The 25,336-nt window shown below is 35.5% G+C and overlaps 1 protein-coding gene and 1 long non-coding RNA gene across 5 annotated transcripts; one reads left to right on the top strand and one right to left on the bottom strand.

The window, feature by feature from the left end:
- On the top strand, positions 68 to 18,238 carry LOC110403223. Its single transcript, XR_002441566.1, has 3 exons — positions 68 to 156; positions 1,269 to 1,334; positions 15,949 to 18,238. It is a non-coding gene; the product is annotated as an uncharacterized LOC110403223 (long non-coding RNA).
- On the bottom strand, positions 1,888 to 24,479 carry FMR1 (fragile X mental retardation 1; the record flags this gene model as incomplete). Of its 4 annotated transcripts, none has more annotated exon segments than XM_021406232.1 (14): positions 1,888 to 4,436; positions 6,465 to 6,547; positions 7,908 to 8,087; positions 9,299 to 9,494; positions 10,771 to 10,857; positions 12,981 to 13,090; positions 14,873 to 14,951; positions 15,051 to 15,221; positions 20,117 to 20,233; positions 20,322 to 20,415; positions 21,476 to 21,624; positions 21,890 to 21,961; positions 23,397 to 23,490; positions 24,427 to 24,479. In XM_021406232.1, coding segments are annotated over 14 exon segments (1,596 nt in total), but the record flags the coding sequence as incomplete, so codon positions are not given.

Raw genomic sequence — 25,336 nt, forward strand, 5'->3', positions numbered from 1 at the left:
AAAAAAAAAGCATACGCAGTTTGAAAAAGTCAGTATCCCAAGGAGCAGACTGCTAGAAGACTCAGTCTTTTAATTCACTTAGTTAAGTGAATGTTTGTACCATTACTAACATGCAATACAGGAATACCACCTAACAGACACACATGCAAGACCAAGGTAATGGATACCTCAGGCCATTAAAATACACTCTTCAAAACAGACAATTGATTTTATTAAAGTTAACTTGAGCTTGGAGTACAGACCAAGTCCACAAGCAAAAAAAAAAAAAAAAAAGAAAAAAGCCATCTAATACCCCAATACCCCATATGATCCCAAACAAATCTTCATTATACCATTTCTGCAATAGTTGAATTCCTCATCATTTACAGAGACTACATCCATGGGATGCAAATTTGGTTTAAATTACCTGCTTTTATTGCAAATCAGTTTCTTTTATTCAGAGCAAAAATATAAGAACCTTGTCTTACTGAACCCTCAGTAGAAATTTAAAGCATTCATCTGTAATTATTGTTCTTTTTTTTATGATTCAGTTTCATAGGGCACTCAAATTAAGGATTTCTTCAAAATAGGCTTCAAACAATATAAAAAACACAGTAACAACTAGTTCATACTCAATTTAGTATTATCTATCTCCATCAGGAATTGCTCAAAATCAACAATTTGCATATCATGCAAGCAGTAGTGGCAGATATGAGGTACATCTGAAAAAGACTGTTAGGAACAGAAAGATTCATTCCTTGTTGTGGGCACAAGATCCACAGGCTGCTGCGAAGAGCTCATACTTTCAGAGAGTTGAGAGCTACTGCAGTGAACGCAGCCCCTCCTACAGAGTAAATAAGTATGAAAATGTCAGGTGAAAGCTGACAATTTCAGTGAAACTCATGAAAGCAAAATCCTGTAGACCAAATTGGACTCTGTTCAGAACACTGAACTCTGAAGAACTACCATCGATTTTCATAACATACATAAAGATGCCTTAATCATTCAGATGTTAGATTTCTTCTAGCCACTGATTTAATGAATGTGAAAACAGCTGGAGACGACTCTGACTAGCATCTTTTAAGATGAAAACCTAAGTAACCGCTATGTTCAAGCTGATGATAAACTCATTATATGCTACTGAAAAAAAAAAACATTAAGTAACAGAACCAGCATCAAAAACACACACAGACACACACTGTTCTACTATTACAGCTGCTACTGTCTCAAGAAAGTCTTTAACAATATACAGAATTTAAAAACCCTGAGACTCACCTTTCCTCTTGCAGTTTAATACAGAACGCCACTTATCAGAACCATACAAGAGGGTTCCTGAAGTGACTGAGGAATACACTGTGAGTATACTGGAAACTATTCAATCTATTCCCTTTTAATATTCAATGTAAGAGTTTTGAAGAGAAAATATGCTGTAGCTCAGGAAAATAAGTTACCTTTCACAGTTAAGTGTTCCTACGAAGAACACAGTCTACTCACTCAATTTACTTGCAGTACTGTACTTGTTTTTGGCTTGTTGAAACGGACAAGCAAAAAGCATTTTATTTTAGTGACACAAAATGGTAGAAAAAGCCAATCTATAAAGAGGTCATTAAAAGTTTCTGTACGCAAGTTAACTGGTTTGCTTCTTGAACTCACAAATGCTCATCAACAAATGATTTTTGTTTCAAACAAGCTAGATAGACAGGATCTTTTCCTGACAAGATTTTAATTCCTGACAGTACTTTAAGCAAATTCTGGGAATCTTTCCTACCCACCAATATTAGCAAAAATGCATTCAATACAGAAAGTAAATACAGAGTTTCTACTTTCATAAACACTTGTTAATTGATAAGGCTTATAGGTTAACCCTATTGAATTTGAACTTTGGCATCATTCACAAATACCTCTCACTCTTTTTAAAGATCTTTATTTTTAAAATAATTTTAATTCATTAGACCATACTTTATAAGTTACCAATACGACAGACCTGAACTCAAGCATCAGACATTTGTTGCACTTTCAAGTTGTTTTTTTAAACATCACATGATTTTTCAAAATAAAACTAAACATTTAGATTCACAGTTTAATTTGTTGAAATTTAATAACATTTAAAAACACTAGAATTTGAACTGAAAGGGATACATGTTAAGTACACAAATACTGAAAGGTCATAATTCCAAAATGCACTTGAAAATGGAATGTGACTAATTAGTCAAGACTGTAGTTTAACTTCACATTTAACCTAGTTAACACCTTAGTAAACTCCACCACTAAATGTAAGAGATATAGTGCATATAGTTTGACAACTCAACAGGTTTTGTACCATTTCATAATGAGATAGTTTTCTCGAGCATTATGTGCCATATTTTTGAGAACTAGTAATACTTCAGAATTTTTCCCAGAATGTGGAAGTAACAAAGGCTACAGTTAAGGTCTAAACAGAAATACTTTCTCTACTTGCCTTGAGATTTTTAAAGCAATCATTTATAAGGATTGCATCAACATCAGTTAGCAGAGGAAGATCAAACTTTATTGAAACTGCTTGCATACAAAATATATTGCACTATAACCAAACAAATGTCAACATAAAATCCAATCTGTTGTAGCTAATATGTACAGAGAATATTGCCCAAGAGCAGTTACATTACAAGGTCAGTCTACCTTGGTTAATTATCTACAGTATTTTAAACCAAACAGCTTACAGATGATGTGTGCAAGGTACCAATTTCTGTTTTCAAATACTATACATTCCCAAAATAAATAACTAGAAATCAACATTAATGTTTGGCAATACTTTTTAAGACATTTTTATATTTGTTAAATCATGTGCAGTTTGTTGCCATTTTAGTATTCTTACCTGTATGCAAGGAAAACAGTGAATGTAGGAAGCAAAGAAACAAAACTCACAAAATACATCAGAGGCAAGGTCAAGTTTGTACAACTCTGTACATAATCAGTGGCTCTCATTTGGAGTAATCGGAATAAAAATGGGTTAAAATGGAGGTCCTTATACAGCTGTGCCCATTAATTTTAATGCATGATGGAAAATAAAAGAAAGCACAGCTCCTCCCACTACTTCCCACCCTTCCCTAGTGTATGACTGTACTTTGGATCAAATTCTCCATCTCATTCCAATGGGCTGGTAATTCAGACCTTGTACCTCAAAATACGATGAATTTGTTCCACCCACAGCATCTCCAGTTACTACACCAGAACTTTCCAGGATGGTCATTTTCTTTCTACCTCTCCTGAGATAGTCCCCAAATTAAAATAACAGTTCAGAACTTTCTGGGAGGATGAAAAACATTAGCACTTTAAACTGGTCATCTGGCCAAACAGCAGGCACACATTACTAGTTGTGAACAAGTTACATTTGTTCCCTTAGTAACAATGAGTTTTTTGTTGTTGTTGTTTCTTTTTCTCTCTCTTTTTCTTTTTTTTTTAAAGTTTTCCACAATGGAAAGTTGTTGGTTTTTTTTTTTTTAAATTTTTTATTTTCTTTTTTTTTTAAAAATCTATACTGCCTACAAAGAAAAAGTTACAACCCCTTTTTCAGTAACACTATTTGCCAAATCTTCAGTGCAAAATAAATTTCCTATTCTTATAACTGCCTAACCCAATGTTTATGTAAGGAAAAAATTATGGAAAGCATGCACTTGTCTATAAAGTACTAACATCTGACAAGGATTGCTACATATATTTTACATTTAGTGTTACCAACTCATCTTCCCTGAATTCTGCATCCAAATATAGTATTCCTACCTGCCAAGATATAAAAAAGGCACAGATCATACAACTTTTTTGCTAATGAAAATGACAATTATTACATCACACATATTTCAGGGTCCACTAAAATACTGAAAAAGGTGGACCAGAATGTGAACTGACACAGGACATAAAACGACATAGCATTTCATGAAGAACTTGTAAGTTAGATTGAAAACAGAAGCCAATTTGATTACTGCAAACACTATTTATTCTGAAAATTGAAATTGAGCAGTGATTTTGACCCAATGCGTTAAAATGGTACAACTGAACAGAAAGTTTACCAATGCACAGCTCAGTATTTTTAAAACAAACAAAAAAGATTCTTTAATTGTTTGAAGTGCAATATGTACTTGAAAGCGATTTTCAGAAATTCAGATATTTTTATGCAAATATTTTAATAACTTTTTATTCTGAAAACAACTGCATACTGTTGATGTTAAAAAAGGCTAACAGAGAACATATGTTCATTTCATGCCCTGCGCCATCTTGCCTACTATTTGTCTTTGGCCTAACAAGTTTCTCTAACGTGGAATAGGAATTACTGAAACAGTATAGGAAATATGACTTTAGACTTATGCAGTTTAGGGTACTCCATTCACCAGCGGCTGTTGACCATCTGCGTTGTCCGCTTTCTCTTTCTTCTGATTACGTTCTTTACCCGTGCGCAGCCGGCTGCCTTCACTGGAGGTATTCTGTAATGTTTTAGTGTGAACACTCCTTTCATTATTGCAGTCAATTCTGATCTGGAACAAGTCAGAGTTATATAAAGCATTCTCCTCCTTTTATCTACCCCTTACGTATTTGATACCTTTGCAGCCAGGCAGGAGTGCTTTTTTTTTTTTTTTAAAGTCAGAAGAAAAATAGTGCCAGATCCTTAAGGCTTTGTTAAAGATAACTAGCTGAAACAGGCACGACATGATTATTTGAAAATGCCACGTTCCTTGAAACACACAAAAAAAGCCACCCACAAACAATGAAGTCCTCACACTCTAGACTACGTACCCTTTGAAAGGTGTTCCCTGCACTCACACCCCCTTGAGGGGAAGAAAAAAAGTTTATGTGCAAGAGGAAGTGGAAGAACTTACAGTACATGGAACTCTGAAATATCATTTCCCTTTCAATAACTCAAGTTTCTAGTTGTATAGGAGCATTTTGAAAAAACTATCCTAGAAGAGCCATGAAATGGTATAACAATAAAAAAAAAAGTAATCCATCCACGCGCCTTTTGAACCTGAAAAAAATTTCACTTAATCCACCAAAAAGACTCATATTCCTCTTACAAATCGCCACATTTTATAAACATTCAAATAAACATTAAAAGATTTTTTTACTTGTAGAAGGTAATCCCTTAGTACTATTGCTTCTAGCTATTATTACTTGATAGGACAAGGGGAAATGGCCACAAATTGAACCATAGAAGTTCTGCACAAATGCGCGTAAGAACTTCTTCACAGTGAGGGTGACGGAGCACTGGAAGAGACTGCCCAGAAAAGTTGTGGAGTCTCCTTCACCGGAGACGTTCAAGACCCGACTGGATGTCTACCTGTGCAACCTGGTCTAGGGAGCCTGCTTTGGCAGGGAGGCTGGACTCAATCTCTAGAGGTCCCTTCCATCCCCTACAATTCTGTGATTCTATTCCTTGAAATACTACAAGAAATTTTTATGATTTGATTCATCAAGTTTCAAACATATTTCAGTACTAACTTAATATAGAACATTTCATCTAAATCTCAGCAACAGGGAAAAAAATGACTTTAATGAGTTTCTTAGTTTCTTTTTCCAGTATCAACATTTGCCTTCATCTACTTCATCCTCCTTTACGTACTTAAAGTAGGTAACAGCTAATTAACTATAAAGTTAATTGCTGATTAACCAAAAATAATCATCTCAATCTCATCAGAACCATGACTCCTGGTAACACCATGCAGAAGGAGGCTGCTGCTCATTGTATTTTCCTCTCAATGTAACTCATCCTATGTGGTCAAGAGATGGCTGAAGGTCTGCAAGTTAGCACATGAAGTTAGAACAGTTTCCATTTGAGGAAACTTCAAGTATATACATAAAATAAATATCAGCTTGAATAACTTTACCCAACGAAACGTATTTGAAAAATTGTACCAATATCTTCATAAAAATCTATGAAGTATTTTCAATACATGACTTGAACTGCTTCTCCATTTGCATTCTTAACTTCTCTGGAGATTATGGCTGCAATACACATCTTTTCACTTAAAGTATTAAGTATTTTTTCCTCAGTTACACTGCTTGTGTTGAAAAGATAAAAAACAAGCGTAGACAATGTCTCAACAAAGAAAAAAATGAAGATTATAGGCTAATTACTATAAAGAATACAATAAAGCTGTCCAATAAAAACCTCAGTTCTAATCCAAGGGAAAACTAAACTCAAGAAATAAGCTCTAAACTAATCAACTTGTGGTCAGTTTGAGCTAGAAATCAAATGATGCCACTTAGTACTTTCAGAAACTGATAGCAAAACAAAGACCTGCAGCTTCCACATTAGGTAGCTACACCTTTACTTGATGTATCAAGTAGCATGTATGCTACAAAGCGATATAGAACACTGCTATTCCTGTAAACGTGATTAGGAAACAAGGAACCACAAGGCTACTGTGTCAGCTGCTGTTCTGAAGAATCTAATGTTAGTATATAATGCTCATGAAATTTTAAACAGTGCATAGTTCTAAGAAGACAAAAATTACCAGAAGAGATCCATCTGCTGTTCTCCCTTTTGCATCTCTTGAATTACGCTGACGGTTTTCTGTTCGTGACTGCTCATCATTTCCTGCAAAAAGAATTAACTACATTTTTTAATAAGGATGTAGAATTTTATTTTAAAAAATTCACAAGCATAACAGGTAATTACTTCGAAGTTTCCATGTGAAATAACATTATAAAAATACCCTCGATGTGATAGCAACAGTTCTTAAAATATGATTGAAGAATCAACACAGAAAATCTTCTCAAGTGGTAATTCATAGTAGACAAAACCACAGCACTTAAAAACAGTACAGTTTAAGAAAGACCGTTTCCAGAGGGCAACTGAAGATGTCTCCCAAGATGATCAGCCACAGGAGAGAGAGACACAATGAACTTTAGTAAGATTTAACATATTTATAGTTTTGGTAATTGCTTTCTAAATTCTGCATTACTTTTTTTTTTAAAAAAAAATTCTTGTTAAAATAATCACTATCCATAACTTGAAAAAGCATTTCAAGAAATAGGCAAAGTTGAAGAACAATTACTTAACTATATTCAATGAAAAAAATCATGTTAGTAAAGAAAGAATTTAACTCCAATGAGTTCTTCTATTTCACTTTTGTCTGGTCCTTTCCATTCAACATGTTAATTACATACTTATACAACCCAATTGCATGGAAATCAAATACAAGAAGATGGGAATATGGATGACAGGAATGTGTAAGATTCCAAAAGATCATTCTACATGCATTACCAAAATAGAATTTGATTCCTTGTCCTCAAGTGACGACATAACCCACAAACTTGAGTCAAGGTGCTTGTTAGGAGAGCAAACTATATGAAATGTAATCACAACTAACTTAAAGGGAAGGAAGGCATTATAGAGTGCATGAAGGGACCTAGGAATGCCTTCTCAGCAAGTCTTCAGAAGGCATCAAACTGTGGGCAGAGGCTTATGTACTTGGAGGTTAGAGCTGCCAAATATAAGGACCTCAACAAGCTGAAGGAATTGGCTGACTGGAAACTCTTAACATTAAAGATGAACTCAAAGTCCTACAGCTTCAACAGAGTAACTCTACCCAACATCACATGTTGTAGACAGACTGCCTATACAGCAGCTCCACAGAAAAGGTTATGGTGGTCTGCTGGACAGCAACTTGAATAGACATAAGCATGCTGTTACAACAGTGGCAGCTAACTGAATAATGAGTTGTGCTACTAAGTGTAGACAGCAGCTCAAAAGAAGGGATTTCCCCTCTGCTCAGCATTCAGTATGCATACTAAGTAAAATGTTCAGTTTAAGGAGATTGACGAAGTGAAGAGAACTCAGAAGAGGGCTTCTGGGAGGCTAGGAGGTTGAAGTACATTGCGTGAAACAAGAGGCTGAGAGAACTTTGCTTAAGGATACAAACACTAACCTTTTCCAACATTAAGTCTAGATTTACCTTTGAATCCTCCACGACCTCTCCCTCCTTGCCCTCTTGCACCACCTCCACGTCTTCGCCCATCTCCTCTGCGAAGGTAGTTGTCTCGTTCCTCTTCTGCTTGGGCTAATGACCAGTCGCTAAGTTCATCTCTGTGGTCAGATTCTGTTTCAGAAGCATTTGATGCTTCAGAATTAGTTCCTATCAAAAGGATAAAAAAATTCAAAGTGTGCCAGTGTAGCTCAGTATGACAACAGAATGAAGAATAAATGCATGCACTTGAAAATTTTAATTTTCAACAATTTTGGAATTCTTGTTTCCCAATCTCTAACACAGAAGTACTTCTTCAAAAAGTCAATACATGTATCTTCAATAAGTCAGAAGTACACTTCAGCTTAAATTGTGTGCCACTTTCATAGTTATTTGGTTTTAACAGTCTTATCAGTTATCGGATCTCCTGTGCAAATGTAGTAAATCTAGTCAGATTTAAAATAAACTAAATTCTTGAATTTAACTTGTCCTGTCTCAGTTCACATCCAACACTCCCTTACTAAAGGGGGAAAAAAAAGGTTAGAAATGTATCAGATTGAAAATATTGTCAGTTCCATAATTTTTGTAGCTAACAGACCACCTTTGCTGATAAAGTTTCATTCTTTTTCCCAATTTTTATTTTCCTATAACACTTATTAGCCAGGTGAGCTCTTATCTTTAAAAAAAATATCATAAAAGGGCTTCAGCAGCAGAACACTGGTCTTCTGTCCCACTGAAGGTATCTGAATGTATGCCAGAACTGTCTTACCAAGCTCATACAGGCCTTTCAGGACAAACATCAGCTGGCCTTTATTCTGGATACTGAGGTTATGAAGTATGATCCTCAGAACTATTCATTAATAACTTAAGGTCTAAAAAGAACAACCTTATCTTCTTGACTATGCTTTTCTAGTAAAAAACACTCAAATTCAGGCAAGTCCTTTTTTTGTAAATTGAACTACACGCAATGTCTTTTCTGTTTTTATTTGTATTTATACAAAGATAGTCTCTTAAAAGGTAAAAGGAAAACCAAGGCCTTATTAACAACTGCTATTTTATCTGTATTAAACAATCTTTGCCCTACATAGTTTATAAATACACGTGATCTAAGACACAGAAGCTAGATGAAAATAGATTTTAGATTACATTAGCAGTACATTTTACTTCAGAATATTTTCTACAGCAGAAAGCTCTGAATAGTCCTCAGATTTTATTACTTAATATTAATTGAATTTTTGTTTGAACACTCACATTTCCAAATCCCTTTAATAGCTAATCCTCAAGTATTAACTACTAATAGAACAGGATTCAAGAAATCAAAAGACCAAAGCAATATCTAACTGGCTGCTATTAAAACTGAAAGCATATTTCTATCTACCTACCCGAAGCATAGCCTGGACCACGTCTGCTATGCCCTCTGTTTCTGTAAGGTCTACTACCTCTTCCAAGTCCTGGACCATCATCAGTCATATATCCTTTTTCTTTATCTGTACGATTCGGTGGTGGCCTAGAAGTAGCTCCAATCTGCCGAAGCTGCTCATCTATTTGCAATCTTTCCAAACGTAGCTGGTCCACTTCCTGATCAAACACAAGCACAACAAGTCAGACGTAACCAGATGTAATGATCCAAATGCATTTATCGGGAAAAAAAAGGAAGTGTTTCTGTTGATAATCACTAATGAATGAAATTAAATAGATTTTTAATACTTCGAGAATAATCTGTTTACAAAAAAAAACAAAACAAAAAACTAACACATACAGCAGTATACTATCAATGCAATTCTCACTGTTGCATAGTTGTCAAATTTATTTGAAATCTATACATAAGAAAAAGCACTCCAATCAACTGTTTTCATGAGAAAAATTTTATACTCAAGTATAGTTAGCTGTAGGGTCCTTTATGAAAATGATGTTAAATAAACAGCGAAGTTTACACTCCTTTGTTTTTGAACACAGTAATATCTGTCCATAGTGTCCCAACAATGGCATGGTGCAAATTTCTTAAGATGAGATTTTAACACAAGCTTCTTATACTTGCACACAATAAATACGAAAATTAAACAATTATGATGTAATAGCATTGTTTCATATAAATGCCTACATGTTACATTGTTGTTAAATTCTACCTAACTATAATGAATAATACCAGAGAAGTAAGGAAGCATCAAAGCATAGAGAGTAAAGTGCTGCAACTCAGACACAGAAAGACAGTCTGCACACGGAATTTCTGAACAGATGTAACAACTAGAAGAGATACAGAGATACACAAACGGGAGCTACTGACAGCAATGCATTTAGAAAGCACTTCTGTCACAGTTTGAGAAGTTACCTAGTTAATACCAACAGCTGGTAGCAACCTTTATTCCCTCTCATTTGTTTTTGTTTTGTGGTTTTTGCTTTTTTTTTTAATTTTTTTTTTTTTAGTGAGAATTCTATTTATGAAAGCTGAAAGTGTGTCACCTTCACCAGAGAACAGCTGAGGTTGGAAGGCATCTCTGGAGGTCACCTACTCCAATTAAGATACTGGCAAGCTCCTTTAGTACTTATAGAAATGGGATTTCTCTCTTTTTCTATGTAAAATATCCACTTTTTTGAGACTGATTTTTCTGCTGTTTCTCATTTTCCATTGTATTGTGCATTCTAAAAAACCTGGGTTTTTTTTATTCCACCCTTCTGATAGTTGATTCTTTAAAAAAAGAAAAACCAAACCAAGACCAAAAAACCATTGTGGCTTTTACAATAAGCCTTTTTAGACTGACTGGATATAATATCAATTTTTCAAAAGCCTTCGGGGCTTGAACAGATTTTGTTTATCATCCCCATTACAGTGGTAGAGAAGCAGCTTCATCCTCACCTTTAAATAATTAAGATGATAATCCAGAAGAACAGTTGCATTAGTGATGCTGTCCTTGGTTCCCACAAATACAAATGGTACCATTCCCTAAAACACAGTAGCACAACAACATTAATCCTACAGTTACCTATTAGCCATGAAGTGTAAAGAGAACCTAACGTTTTTATAAGCCAAAAAACAATTTTTACAACATGGATAATAATAAGACAACAGTGTACTTAAATTTTATGCTGACTAGATCATCCTGACTAAATTCTGTTAGTGCTAAAAGCTAATCACTAATCTTGTTTAAAAAAATTAGACAATGTCCACATTTATTTTTTCCTGATCAAATGAAATATTAAAACACTTCAGATTTCTTCCCTTCTTTCATAACTAATGTCACCTTTGTTGACTATGTTTGCTTTCATACAGCTACTTTTATGCTCCAGGTCAGTAAAGACGACTTTCAGCTTTTAAAAAAATTAACTGTCATAAAGCCAAGCTTATCTTTCTAAGGATCTCTCAATTGGTAAAAAGCAACGAAGTCAGTACATCAAGCAACAATTACTAACTTACATGTCTGTTACCTTTCAAGTATTTTAAGTGGTTCATTAGATATCTGCAAAATATAGAGCTGAAGTTGAAGTTGTGATGCCTGGAATTACGACCTTCGCAGATAAAATACGTAAAGATCAACTTAGGTGATTAAACAGTCTAAGAAATCTGCCTAAAAGGGCCCCGAGTCCTGAAAACAGCTAAACTTTAGCAGATACAAGGAAAATTTCCACACCAAAACTCCCCAGACTCTAAAATAGGTCCATGCAGCAATTCAAAAGTTGTAACTACTGCCCTCAATATGAGCTAGATTTAAACTACTTGAGACTATCAGTTGCAGCCTCACCAGAGCAGTACAAGCTCCACTGTGAACTGTAGAAGTCTATCTAAGCCCTGTAAAGACTCAGACACTGAAAACTATGCCAGTGCAGACAGCTTGATTGCCCTAACTGATCCATAATTAAATATATAATCACTAGGTTATCTCATCACAACATCTAAACATGCACTTCACTTCCACCATACGCACACTTGTTAAACAACTGCATTAAAAAAGATTAGCTTTTGTCTCCCACACTCCTTCAACTAAGAGTGATGAGATTGAAGACTTTTTTAAAAAGCAAAACAAATACTTGCACAGCTTGCTGAAGCTCACTGAAAGTGGCAGTGACAAGCCTGTAATTTTTTCTTTTTTTTTTTAATTGGCAAATGACTCTTGTTAAGATTTTATACGTCTGCACTAAATATACTGCAAGACAAAAAAAACTTATACAATTCCTTTATTCTAGGAAGTCTCAACACTAAGTTTCATGAGCATTCGGAATCCTTTAGCCACAAGCATATTCAACTGAAATATATTACCTGAGTAGGTTTAGGTTTTATAAATATTTAACAACAATTGACGAAGAGGTTTTTTTTAATATAAAAAAATGAATGGGCATTAACGAGTATACAATATCAGATTTAAAAAAAGACAACTGACTTAAAATAACATATAAGGAAAAAGCAGATGCTCGTTGTCGCTTTTAGCCAAGGAACCTAGGTGTACAAATGCTAACTCATAAGAATTTGAGCTAGTAATAATGTCAAGCAATTTCAGCCCTACAAAAACTTCAAAGTGCTTATTTACTGAACCTTATTTCTGACTTTGAAGCAAAAGCAGAGTCTTCCACCTAGTTTCAGAAGTGAATTTAAGCAACTTACGGGCATAAGAAATTTAGAGATAGACGTAATATATACTACTATAACAAACAAAATCTATTCCATTTTAAAATACGTTAAGTCTGAAAATCCTGACATAAAACTATGGCAGTTATGAAATTGCACCCAAAATTTACGGTCAGGATTTTACCACTTCAGTCTTAAGAAAAAAGAACCCAATACTGTATTAAGATTTGAAAGCAAACTACTGTTCTTCACTAAAACCAAGTCCGCAATATTTGTGTCTACAACTTGGAAGACTAATATACATTCTTTTCAAATTTGACAAAAATAAGTTTATAAGGACCAACTCTTTCCTTCCATGCTTTCACCTCAGGAAAAAAGAAACAACACACATTAAAATCAGAACTTCATCTTACCATTATGAAGATAGAAGGAAGAATCTGTTTTAATCACTGGGCAGAATACAACCATCAGATAACACAAAGAAATCACATTAAGTGAAAACATACCTCTTCTTGTGGAATATTTTTATCATTTTCAGCCTCAATTCTCACTCTTACAACACCAGATTTGTCGACTATCTCCTGAATCAGTTTTCCATTTTTTCCTATTACCTTCCCTACAAAAAGGGCATATAAAACATTCAATTTTCAGGGTTTTTCCCTCTAAAACTTGAGAGTATTACTACACTCTAATTAAACAAAACCATTTAGTAACAGTGAAAGAACTTATCAAAATACCTTAATACCCTAATACACATTTAACGGGAACACAGAATCTTATGACTGCTGAAAAACTTACAATTTTTTTTTTATTTTTTTTTTATACAGGACATCACTGAAATAAAGGCGGAAAATATTGAGTGTATGGTAGCTATTGTTTTGCTGGTACAATTAATCCCTGGAGAGCAAATTAAGCCTCTCTTTTAATTACATAGGACATCGTTCCTATTATTCAAAACTAAAAGCTAAACTAAAGTTTCACTACTGCATTGTTTTTTTTGGTTTTTGTTTTTTTTTTTTTTAAAAAAAAACTATGACATCTTAAACCCTACATATTTGTAGAAAACCTGACAAATAATGGCTAGTAAAGTCTTCCTTGTGGTCTTCCTTGACTACAAGGGTTGTTCTGACAGTCAAAAGCTTCTTTTGAGTACCTTATTCCATTACATATCTTTGGTATAAAAGTTTCCTAATAAACAAAACAAAAAGAGCCTTGGTTGTGAATTAAAAAAGTCAAGTAAACAAAAACACAAAAATGAACATTAAGAAATATATTTTTCATAATTTAAACAAATATTAAGTAGAATTCAGCAACATACATGAAATCGTTAAAAATTATTATGTATACATACAGTCCATTTAGTAACCTACATTTCAGGTTATTGATTTCTGTGAAACCTTTAAAAAGACAAAAACTTGTTCTAGTTCAGTTTGAATTTTTTAAGATAATTAGGTAGAGAAAAGAGACACTGAGTTTTTATTTTATCTAAAGAAAATGTAAACATTTCAGTAATGTAGTAAAAGGCTTTTGACGTTATAACGCAAACTCTTTCGTTTTCTGGAAAACCACAAGAAATTAGCAAATGAACAAGCATTATTTTGGATATGAGATATGGTTGGTCCAATTACGTATTTTAAAGAATCTAGGCCAAGAAGCAGAGTAAAAGTAAAGGGATGAAGAACCTACCCTAAAGCTACTGTTTTTAAAACAACTCCAGAGCTGAGCGTTTTTAAGCACTTGTCCCATTGCAGAATTTTACACTGCTTCAATACAGGTTTTCATAAATAGCTCCATGAGGTGTGTTAGAGTTTACAGTATTCTCCCTCTTTGTAGCAACAAAACTCAATAAAAGGACTTCCACATATGCCCCACATAACAAGGGTTGTACACAATCCTGTGGACTCTCGAGGTATTCAATAATCAAAGTCATTATATCATCTTTGGAGAGTTTTCTTGACCTTCAGGTGCCTTAACCAGACCTTCAGTTTATCCTACAGTGCTGCTTCTAAACAAGCAATATCTTCGAAAGTAAAAGCACAAGAGAAAAATACAAGTCAGTGCAATAATGACTTATCTGCTGTATAGCTGAAGAAATATCTCAGCATCTTTGAAGGAAGTCACTCAATTCTTTGGCTCAATCTAGAAACTACTCTACTTTGTATTAAAGCATCTCTGAACTCCAAACCAGCAGGTAATTCCTTACAAAGGACTGAAAAATTCTACACAGAACTGGGGGGAAAAAAAAACCATCAAAAAAAGCACCTTGAACTCCAAGGCTTTCTATCACCTAAGAACTGTTCACAAATAACTTTTTTTTTTTTTTAAACTGTGCCTCCATTCTGAAATTAAAAACCTCAGAAGGCATTTTCTTTAACACCAGTCTCTAGGACTAACATACCTACTAAATTTCTTGGGACTTGTATGACATCTTCAGCAAATTCAAGGTAACTTCTTGCCTTTTTCACGGCATCTTGATCCTAAAACACATAGGGTATACAAGAGAAATGAGATGGGTTTTCCCGAAGCATTTTTTTTTCTTTTCATTATTATTTGAAAAGTTAAAGAAGGTAAATTACCTCTCCGTAAATGTGGAATGTGCAGGTATCTTCATCGAGATCAATGGCAGTCACTCCAGGGACTTTTCTGGCTTGCTGAATATTAGCACCATGAGTGCCAATAGCCAAACCCATTAAGTCTTCACGTACAACAAACTGTTCATGAAATCGTGATGCAAGTTGTCTAGAACTCTGAAAAGAATCCAGATATTTACAGTGATTAAGGGAAACCCTATCATCTGTGTAGAAAACTGCATCATTTCAAGTTAGTGGGAAACAGCAGTTGCTCAATTAAAATTTAGTCCCAATGATACAGAGATAACACTCTATAGATAGATATCTACCGTGCATAAAAGAAAAAATAAGAAACTTGTGTCTACAGAAGTCAACAAAATTAAGGTGAAACTCCAATACATTGCTTGGATTCAGAGAACACATTAAAATACTCATCCAGCAATCACAATTCTACTCATTAATCTGAGAATTTCAGATTCATGCTATCAAGACATGCTACCCACAAATGTCTGAGCAGAACGTGTAAGTATAGAATCATAGAATGGCCTGGGTTGAAAAGGATCTCAAAGACCATTGAGTTTCAACCCCCCTGCTGAGTGGAGAGTGACCAGCCACTAGACCAGGCTGCCCAGAGCCACATCCAGCCCGGCCTTGAATGCCTCCAGGGACAGGACATCCACAACCTCCTTAGGCAACCTGTTCCAGTGCGTCACCACCCTCTGAGTGAAAAAACTTCCTTCTAATAGGCAACAATAACTTAATGCAACTAGGCAAGATATATATATCATCACAGGTGGAAAGTATTAAGTAAAATGGAAATAATGTTCTGCAAGAAAAAAATAAAGTTCTATTATCTTTCAGCATCAAGATATAATTCTATATGTATAATTTTTCTGCATTGCAGTTGAAGTGGTGAAGAGAAAGCCACACTTGGAAATTGTTTGGGTGATAACAGCTGTTTAATCTCTGCAACATGAAACTCTACAGAGGTTGAAAACAAACAAACATCAAGGAAATGCCCACAGGAAGCTCTCTCTACTCTGTCCTATCTGAACTACTACTGTTACCTGTCCTGGTCGGGTTAAAGCTGTTGATAAACAAACATCTTGTGGTAAATCACTGTCAGGGAGAACTGGCTACAATAAATCGTGGTAAAATACCCAAATGACATGAAATACTCAGGGATCTCTACCAAGCATCTCTTTAGCTGAGTTATAGGCAACTGAGAAAGCAAGTATTATTTTGAATGCTTGCACACCTACATTCCAACAGATAATCCAAAAGCTGTTTTACTAGTTGACGTGTTACAGAGCACTAAATGAGAACAGAGAATAGAATGACCAAAGCTATGGCGGTAGAAAAGATGAAACTGCATCATCACTGGTGTCTTTGGCAATGACAGTTAAAATGCATTATACAGCATGTACTAAAATATCATTAGCTTTTCCAGAAATTATATATTACAAGATGTACTGTATCAAAACACTGCAAAGTCTATTTTCTTTGAATAGATGAGAAATAGACACACAAAGAATACATTAATACTTAGATAAAGGTCATGCCCAAAATGTATTCACAGATGATAAAATACAAACCAGAATATGAAAGTAGATTTTCAAGTTTGGGCTTTTTAAAATCTCAAAATACTTAAGCCACACCTAGTAGTTTAAAAGTCGTGTTTAAGAAGGAAGGTCATGGAAGAAGCTAATATGCAGAAATGAAAGACGGTATAAAATACAACAAAGGGAAGGGGAAAAGTAAGAGAAGCTAGTGTAGTCATCATAGCAGTTTCACCTTTCCTACTTTGAGCTACAGAAGAAAAAACAGTAGCAGACATTCAAAAGTCTGTGGCACAGAAAGGAGTTTATTAGATAAAAACAATGAACATTATTATTAATGAAGTAAAGCCATCAGCATTCACTAAATATCTGTTCTGCACATGGATACGTGCAGTATGTTTGTGCGTCAATTAGCTTTTCAAGACAAATTATGAATACAGTTTTTACTATCCGAAGTTTTTGAGTTTGGCTGAAGTTTGACTTTATGGTTCTTAGAGTAAACATGAAAAGCATCAGCCAACTTCTATCACACTAATTATAATCATACATACTTATCTCACAATAACCTTCACTTAAGTATGGCTTAGGTAGAAGCAGAACTGAACAAAATTCTTCAGCCTTTCACAGCAGTAAAAAGGTTCAGGCTTAGAACGAGAGCAAGAATCCCAGATTAGTTAGGGGCAGGAATTAATGACAGCAGCCTCTGGTGCATGCATTTGTGAGGACACAAAGAGAATGAGCTCTGAAAGGCTGTTGTTCTTCCCACCTCTGAAATAATACTTTACATTTCATGAGGTAAATTGCCCACACAATTGTCAGTTCTGGAAGAAGACAGAAAAATGGATTACTGAAAATCTACAGTGAGAGTGCTCAAGAAGGAAAATCAATGAGAAGACACTGATTCCTTCTTGGTATTGAGGAAATTTAGATCTCAACTATCTTGGATTACAGCTCGCAAATAGAGAAATCAAGAGACTAACAAGAGTAACAGAAACAGGCATTTCTTGTAAGCAGTTGTGGGTACACTTTCTGGATACAAAAGATTTGAACTACCACACCACATCCCATTTCAAGCTAAAACCACAGCAGATCTAATCCTTTCTGGGGAGCAGGGTGGGGAATAACTAGATCTGGCTCAAAAATGACAGTGTTGGTATACATCCATGTAAAAACTGTTGTTGTTGAAAGTTTTATTATCCTTCTAGTTCTTGTAGATGAATTTAAAAAGAAGTTTTTGGAAATGCTGCTATTTTACTCTAATTTGTAGACAGGAGAAAAAAAATACAATGATAGGTTAATTCTAAAGATTCTCTGATTTCTTGGCCTACTCCTCACCCCCCCCCCCCCCATGGAAAAGCATGAGTCAAACTTCTTGCCAGTCAACACCCACTCTCCAGTTACAGAAATATCAGAAGTTTTATCTGCTTTAAGATAATTTCTTAACATATTATCTAGAGACAAACCAATCCCTTTGTACATATTGACAACAGTTTCACCCCCTCCTATAGATCCACCTCTCATTTTCATAGAATCATAGAATCTTTTGAGTTGGAAGGGACCTTTAAAGGCCACCTAGTCCAACTCCCCTGCATTTAACAAGGACATCTACAGCTACATCAGGTGCTCAGAGCCTGATAGGGCTTCCACCACCTCTCTGAGCATCCTCTTCCAGTGCCTCATCACCCTTATTGTAAAAACTTTTTCCTTATATCCAGTCTAAATCTCCCCTCTTTTAGCTTGAAACTGTTTCCTCTTGTTCTACCACAACAGACCCTGCCCATTCCTTCTCATAGCCTCGTTTTAGATACTGAAAGGCTGCTCTCAGGTCTCCAGGCTGAGCAGCCCAAGATCCTTTAGCACATCCTTGTAGGCAGGTGTTCCATCCCTCGCATCATTTTTGTGCCCCTCCTCTGGACGCGCTCCAGCAGCTCCGTGTCTCTCCCGTGCTGAGCACTCCCCATCTGGACGCAGTGCTCCAGGTGAGGTCTCATGGCGCAGAGCAGAGGGGCAGATCCCCTCCCTGGCTCTGCTGGCCACGCTGCTTTGGATGCACCCAGGATCCGGTTGGCTTTCTGGGCTGCGAGGGCACGCACAGTGCTGGCTCATGCCCAGCTGCAATCCAGCAGTACCCACAGGTCCTTTTCAGCACAGCTGTGCTTTACCCTTACTCCCCCAGCTTGTCCTGGTAACAGGTGTTGCCATGACCCAGGTGCAAGACCTTGTACTTGCCTTTGTTGAGCCTCATGAGGATCTCCTAGGTTCACTGCTCAGCTTGTCTAGGTCTCTCTGGATGGCATCCCATCCCTCAGCTGTGTTGACAGCACCACACAGCTTGGTGTTATTCACTAACTTGCTGAGGGTGCACCTGATCCCACCATCACTGTCATTGATGAAGACGTTAAAGAGCACTGGTCCCAGTACTGACTCCAGAGGGACACCACTTGTCACTGATCTCCATCTGGACATTGAGTCATTGACCACTACTCTCTGGGTACAATCATCTCGCAACTAGTTCCTCATCCAACAAACAGTCCACCTGTTTGATCCATATCTTTCCAATTTGGAAAGAAGGATGTTATGGGGGCACTGTGTCAAAAACCTTAACAGTAGATGACATCAGGGTCTGTTCCCTTGTCCACTGACACAGTTACGCCATCATGAAATGAAACAAGGTTGGTCAGGCAGGACCTGCCCTTGGTGAAACCATGCTAATTATCTCATATCACCTCCTCCTCTTCCATGTGTCTTTAGCATAGGTTCCAGGAGGAACTGTTCTGTGATATTTCCCAGCACTGAGGTAAGGCTAACAGGTTGGTAGTTCCCTGAATCGTTTCTATCCCTTTAAAAATGGATGCTATATATTTCCTTTTTTCCAGTTCACCCCACTGCCATGACTGTTCAAATATCATCAAGAGCAGAGAGCAACTATGTCAGCCAGTTCCATCAAGGACTCTGGCATACATCACATCAGGGTGCATAAAGTTGGCCTTCCTGACCCCACCCCTACACAGTGCAGCAGCATCCCTATACTCCTTCCAGGTTACCTGTCCCTGATTCCACTGTTGCTATGTTTCTTTTGCAAGATCTCATTCTAGACTATCTCAGTATCAAGCCACACTCACTCCATCAATTTTTACAAACAGTAAATCAAAAGCTATCAAACGTGGCACTACCCATGCAATAATGACTGACTATTTTATGGCTCATAGTACGAAGTACGTGCATATACGCATACACATGTATACACACACACACTTACTTCATAGTTTGAAAATATATCCATTCTTATTTAGTAACATAAGAAATCCTGTGTGATGGGAAGGACTGTGTATGAGATTGTAGAGACTGTATAAAAACGAGTATTTGCAAGAACAGGCCTCATAACTTTAAACTTATTATCTTCTGTATCAGTAGGTAATAATTACTTTCATCTCCCATTCAAATCCTATCAGCTATCAAGTGTTCGGGAATTATTTTTAAACTCAAAATTACTTCAGAGAAAAAAATCCATACCTCCAGTTGTTTGCTAGCTTCTTCATTTCTCAAAATCAGGGATAACTTGGTACGAAGACTTCGAAAGTGCATATCAATCAGCATATTTGCCCGTTTTGTTGTTACATCGTTGACTGACTAAATTATTAATAAAGAAAACAATGTTTTATATATGAAATTTTCAAACAAACTACTGCATTTGGCATGGTTAGATGTTCATACTTACTAAAATAATAAGCTGATGGTTTTCAGGATCATATATTACAGAAAAAGCTCCAACTGCCTTTTTGAAGTCCTTATGTGCAGACTCTTTGGCACACCTAAAAATAAAATGCTACAAAGTTAAAATAATAAACCACTACATTTATAGGTCACAGCCTAAAAGATTCCTTTCTTAATACAAAGAATCTTAAATCCAGCTATCTATATCCAAGACCTCCCTTTCAATGAAGGAATTATTTCATTCTGACATGATCTACTTTACACGTTTTACTTTTGTTTCTCTTCATGAGTAGAACGAAGTTTTTAAGCTTCACATTAAAAGACATAAAATCATTACAGCCAGCAAGTCTAAAATTTCAAACACACTATGCATCAGTATGACATGTGACTTCACTGTAACTGCTGCAGCATTATAACAACTTCATGCTCATCTCACACAGTATATCGCTTCTCCAGACTTCTACTATCTACTTATTACTTAGTGAACTTGTTTACTGTAACACTAACTTCCACAATTCCAAGTCTAATCTGAGTTTAACTTATTTCATATTGGGGTAATAACATACATCTCAAAATAACTAATTCTGAAGCTAAAAGAGGGGGATCACTATTAATCTGGATTTTAGAATTATATTTAGAAAAAAAGACATGTCAGTGTTCTAGTAGAAAGCCAACTGCTTCTGTACTGTACTATGGGAAGTTTTAATCATTGCACAAGTACTTGCAGAGCCATCATCAGAAAATCTTATGCCTTTCAGTATTTTTTTTGTTATCATTAAATACCAACTTTGACATATTATCAAATACTCCATCAATGAAGTAATGAACATCTACAAATTATCAGTGAAGATGACAGGGAATGGATTCACATTAATTTAAGCATAACAGAACAGCTGTAAAAATACAAACTGTAATGAATAAAAATCTTACATCTTTTCTGCACACAAGCCTTAAATTCAGCAGAACTAAATTACATTTCAAAGATCATCTTTTATTTTTTTGAGCTATGATCATGTTCACATTTGTATCTCCTATATTTTTAAACAAAAACTTTAAAAGATACTTTAAAGCAGTAAGAGCCATTTTTTTCCTTCTTTCCTCAAGCTCATGAAGTTACCCATGTTTTGAAACAATTTATAAAGAAATACTTGGACTTACATTTGCCTTAAATCCTCTGGTACTTCCAGTTTGATTTTATGGAAAGTATCTTTTGTTGCTGGTTTGTTAGGGTTCACAGATCTCAAACGCTCAATTGTGACAATTTCGTTGTATGTAGCATCACAGGCTGCATATTCTATAACGTAAAACTGATATAAAAATAATAAAATCATCCAAGACACATTTTATGACAAGAGTAAGAACTACACTATCAAGTTAGAGGCACTTTTGTTAACTCAAAAATTAAATTTGAACTTTTTGGATTAATGGTAATTGTAATTGCAACCATCCTAGTCAAGAAGTTATTTGAAGTTGAAGAGAGAAATACTAAAGTCACTGCGCATCAATATGAAAGAAAGCAACACAAGAAAAACTGTGTAAAAAAGTAAGTATATATTATATGCATATTCCTACCTCACCCTTTATCATTCTCACTTTAGCCAACCACCAGCAGCAGGGTTCTTTTTCATTTGCCCTGGAATAAACCTGAACAAAATACACACATTATACAGTTGCAACCCAAAAGCTGATACACATGAGTATTACCATCAGCTCCGCAACAGATGAGAAGACCAGCGTATCAGTACTAACAATCTCCAATCTAAGAACTAAATAGCACGCACACAACAGCTGAAATATCTATTGCAAATACAAGCAGGATATAAAACTAATTCTGTAAGATCACAGAGATCTACCAGCAATTGTTCCTTCAGTTGCACATACAGTCTGAAAGGAGAAAATTCAGGCTTTTGTATGTTATCTGTACGCAGATCTAAAGAGTGGGTGGGATGAGAGGAGATCATATATGTACTGAAGTAGCAGAGATATGTCACTAGCTATAACTACATTAATTTTTTTGACATCTTATTTTTCAAATCAAAATAAAAAGTTTTGCTTGCATGCTATTTAAGAAAGTTCTCACTCTTTTATAAGAATCAGAAAATTTAATATTATTGCTTTATAATATGTTGAAGTTTCAGGAACGTGTTGTACTAAATCCTGGCTCCTGCTACCTATACATAGGTATTTATACATGTATCTTTGTGTTTACTTGTATTTTGCATGAATACGTATGAAGGCAATACATATGAGTGCCTGCTATTTTATAACATCAGAGATGCATGTTGGTAGAATGACAGTAAAAGTTAAACGTTGTTGTCAATATTCTCTTATATTCTGTTGCTTTGTGACGGATGGCAGCAGAGAGGCAGTCTGACAGAAAGGTGCCTGACACGAAAGTGCGGATGAAGCTAAGGTATGGAACTGAACTCCTCTATGCAGAAAAAAACATCACCCATGGACATTTATCAGGTGACATTTGCTGGTGTGAATTTTTATGATCTCAGCCTTTGTTCACTGCTGGCAAAAATGCATAGGTAACAGCGGTTGACCATGTTGAAAAATTGTGTTTTGCAGCTGAGAATTTGCTCTGTCCAACAGTGTTATTGTGCACTTTGTATCTGTTGCAGTTTCCAGGGAAATAAATAGAAGGCATTACCTCTGGAGCAACCTACACACATATACGGAACGTAAATTTTTTCATTCAGTTTTAAGTTTTGCTAACAAATAGATGTTATTAAATGCATATGTAGTTAAAAGTTAAAATAAAGTCTAAATGTAGTTAAAGAACTATAGTCCAGGCTAACATAGCATCTATTTTCAAACAATTGAGTTCTGATAAAGAAAGGATCCATAATCAAAGAAAATCTGATCACGGCTGTAAATCGGTGTGCACATGATATTGTCACACTGTCAAAAATATCTTTTGATGACATGTTTGACATCATTTTCTATGTAATATCTGGAAACAAAAGAATAACAACATATAATATGGAGACAAGCCTTCCACTGGCTTGGCCGACATTCTCACCCCAAGTTCTCTCACCTCTCAAAACAGATTTCGTTAAAGGAGTATACATACCTCTACTTCATCACTTTCATTTATGTCTTTATTATAGCCTGCAGGTGGCGGAAACCTCACATCGTGGAATGGTATTTGCCTCTCTGGCTGCCAGCTACAAATAAAAATACAGTGAATGACCTAAACGCTTCCACTTTCTTTTTAAGAAACAAAGAAGTCAGAACTGCATTGAAAATCCGTTTCACAATTTTTCAGTTTTGCAGAGCTCTTGTGCACATATATGAAAACCTTGCTTCTTCCAGTACTATTTTGAAATCTTCCAGTTATTTGTACTATTTATAGCTCCAGGTTTTACCCCCAACATCAGAAACGCATTTTATAAAATCTCATAACACTGTTGAACTCTTACTTCAAAAACAGTCTTCTGTTATCTATAGCTTATAAAGAAGTAATCCAGATTATGGGTGAATTCAGTTTGAATTTTAAGATTCTTTAAGATTTAATAAAATTAACATGACAAGAAAAGATTTTTTCAGAAGTAACCGTAGAACAACTCCTGAAAGTACACGACTCCATAATGAAGGTACACTGAAAAATATATGCCTCTCACCTTGGTTTTCCTTCCTGAAGGAAACAAAATGTGAGCTAAACAATATAACAGAAGGCTAACTTGCTGTGTCACTAAACGATGGTAAGAAATTTAAGCATAGGAAACTGGCATTTATCACCATCTATAAAACAAATTTTGTAATAATGCAATCAGGAAAATCTGAAGTAAGATGTTCACACAAGACAGAAGCAGTCATGGTATCGCTACTTACTCAAACATTGGTTGCTATTATGTAAGTCAAATAATATGTTTTCAAGAACATTCACCTTCTAGTTTTGTCCTTTAAAATACTTAAACAATTGACAGCACTGACAAAATGTACATAGTAGTTAATCTCTTAATTTTAAAACATGCCAGCAGAAGCATATAGTACCTTAAGGATGCCACTCTCCATTATTATAAGTTATATCTAGGTTCATCAAATTGGAGACAGGAACTCTCTTAACTCTATATTTGTAGACATAACAGCAATATACTTACTTGTTTTCAAATGCAACTGTTATTGAATCTTCATGTACATCCTTTACAAATGCCTGGGAAGAAAAGAAAGGTACACTTATGGTATGTCTACAGATATTTTAAAAAACAAGCCTCAAACAATGCTTTCCTTCCACAGATATTAATAGAATTCAGAACGTAAATATGTTTTTGAGTCAACCTTTTACATTTTGCAGTAGTCTTACATAAACACACACCGAAAGCTGATACCCTCCTGAATTCATGATTGTCAACGTGCAGACAGACAGAATGTCCAAGTCATACACACAGCTTTCCTACTTTCTAGAAATAATGGAAGAGGTCACTAACAAATGACAAAAATCATTTTGAAATGTGAGAGAGGAAATCCAATGTATTAAACTTGAGTTATAACTATCGCTTTGTACTTTCTGACAAGAAAACTACAGTATAGAAATTAAACATGACTACTCTTTAAAAAAAAATCCCACCTGTTTTACCTCAAGGTAAGCTTGAATACTGAATCACCAAAAATCATGTATATCCATTCTAGTACAATTTTCATTCACACAACCAGCTTCCTTAGCAAACAAACTTAAGCAAAATGCCCTGCAGCCTTCCTTGTTTTCTTCCAGGCAATGAATAGCAGTTGTGCTAAGTCTCCCACACAAACACGAAGCAGAGTACAGAATTAAGTCTAAACCTCGAGGGTGCTTTTTTCCACTTGCGCTACTGAACTCAACGACCCTTGATCAATTCCCAGCTTTATGCTCAAGCTTCCCCATCCACTGAACACCAAGATGATACTCTACTTATAGAACTTTGGGATTCACTGATGAAAATATTTTTCATAGCCTCAAACAAAGGGTGCACAGTTGTGCAACGAGGGTTGAAAATATTGCATTGTTTTCTTTTTAAAAATACCTTTAAAACT

Source organism: Numida meleagris, chromosome 8, assembly GCF_002078875.1.
Source record: "Numida meleagris isolate 19003 breed g44 Domestic line chromosome 8, NumMel1.0, whole genome shotgun sequence".
Classification (NCBI taxonomy): Eukaryota; Metazoa; Chordata; class Aves; order Galliformes; family Numididae; genus Numida; species Numida meleagris.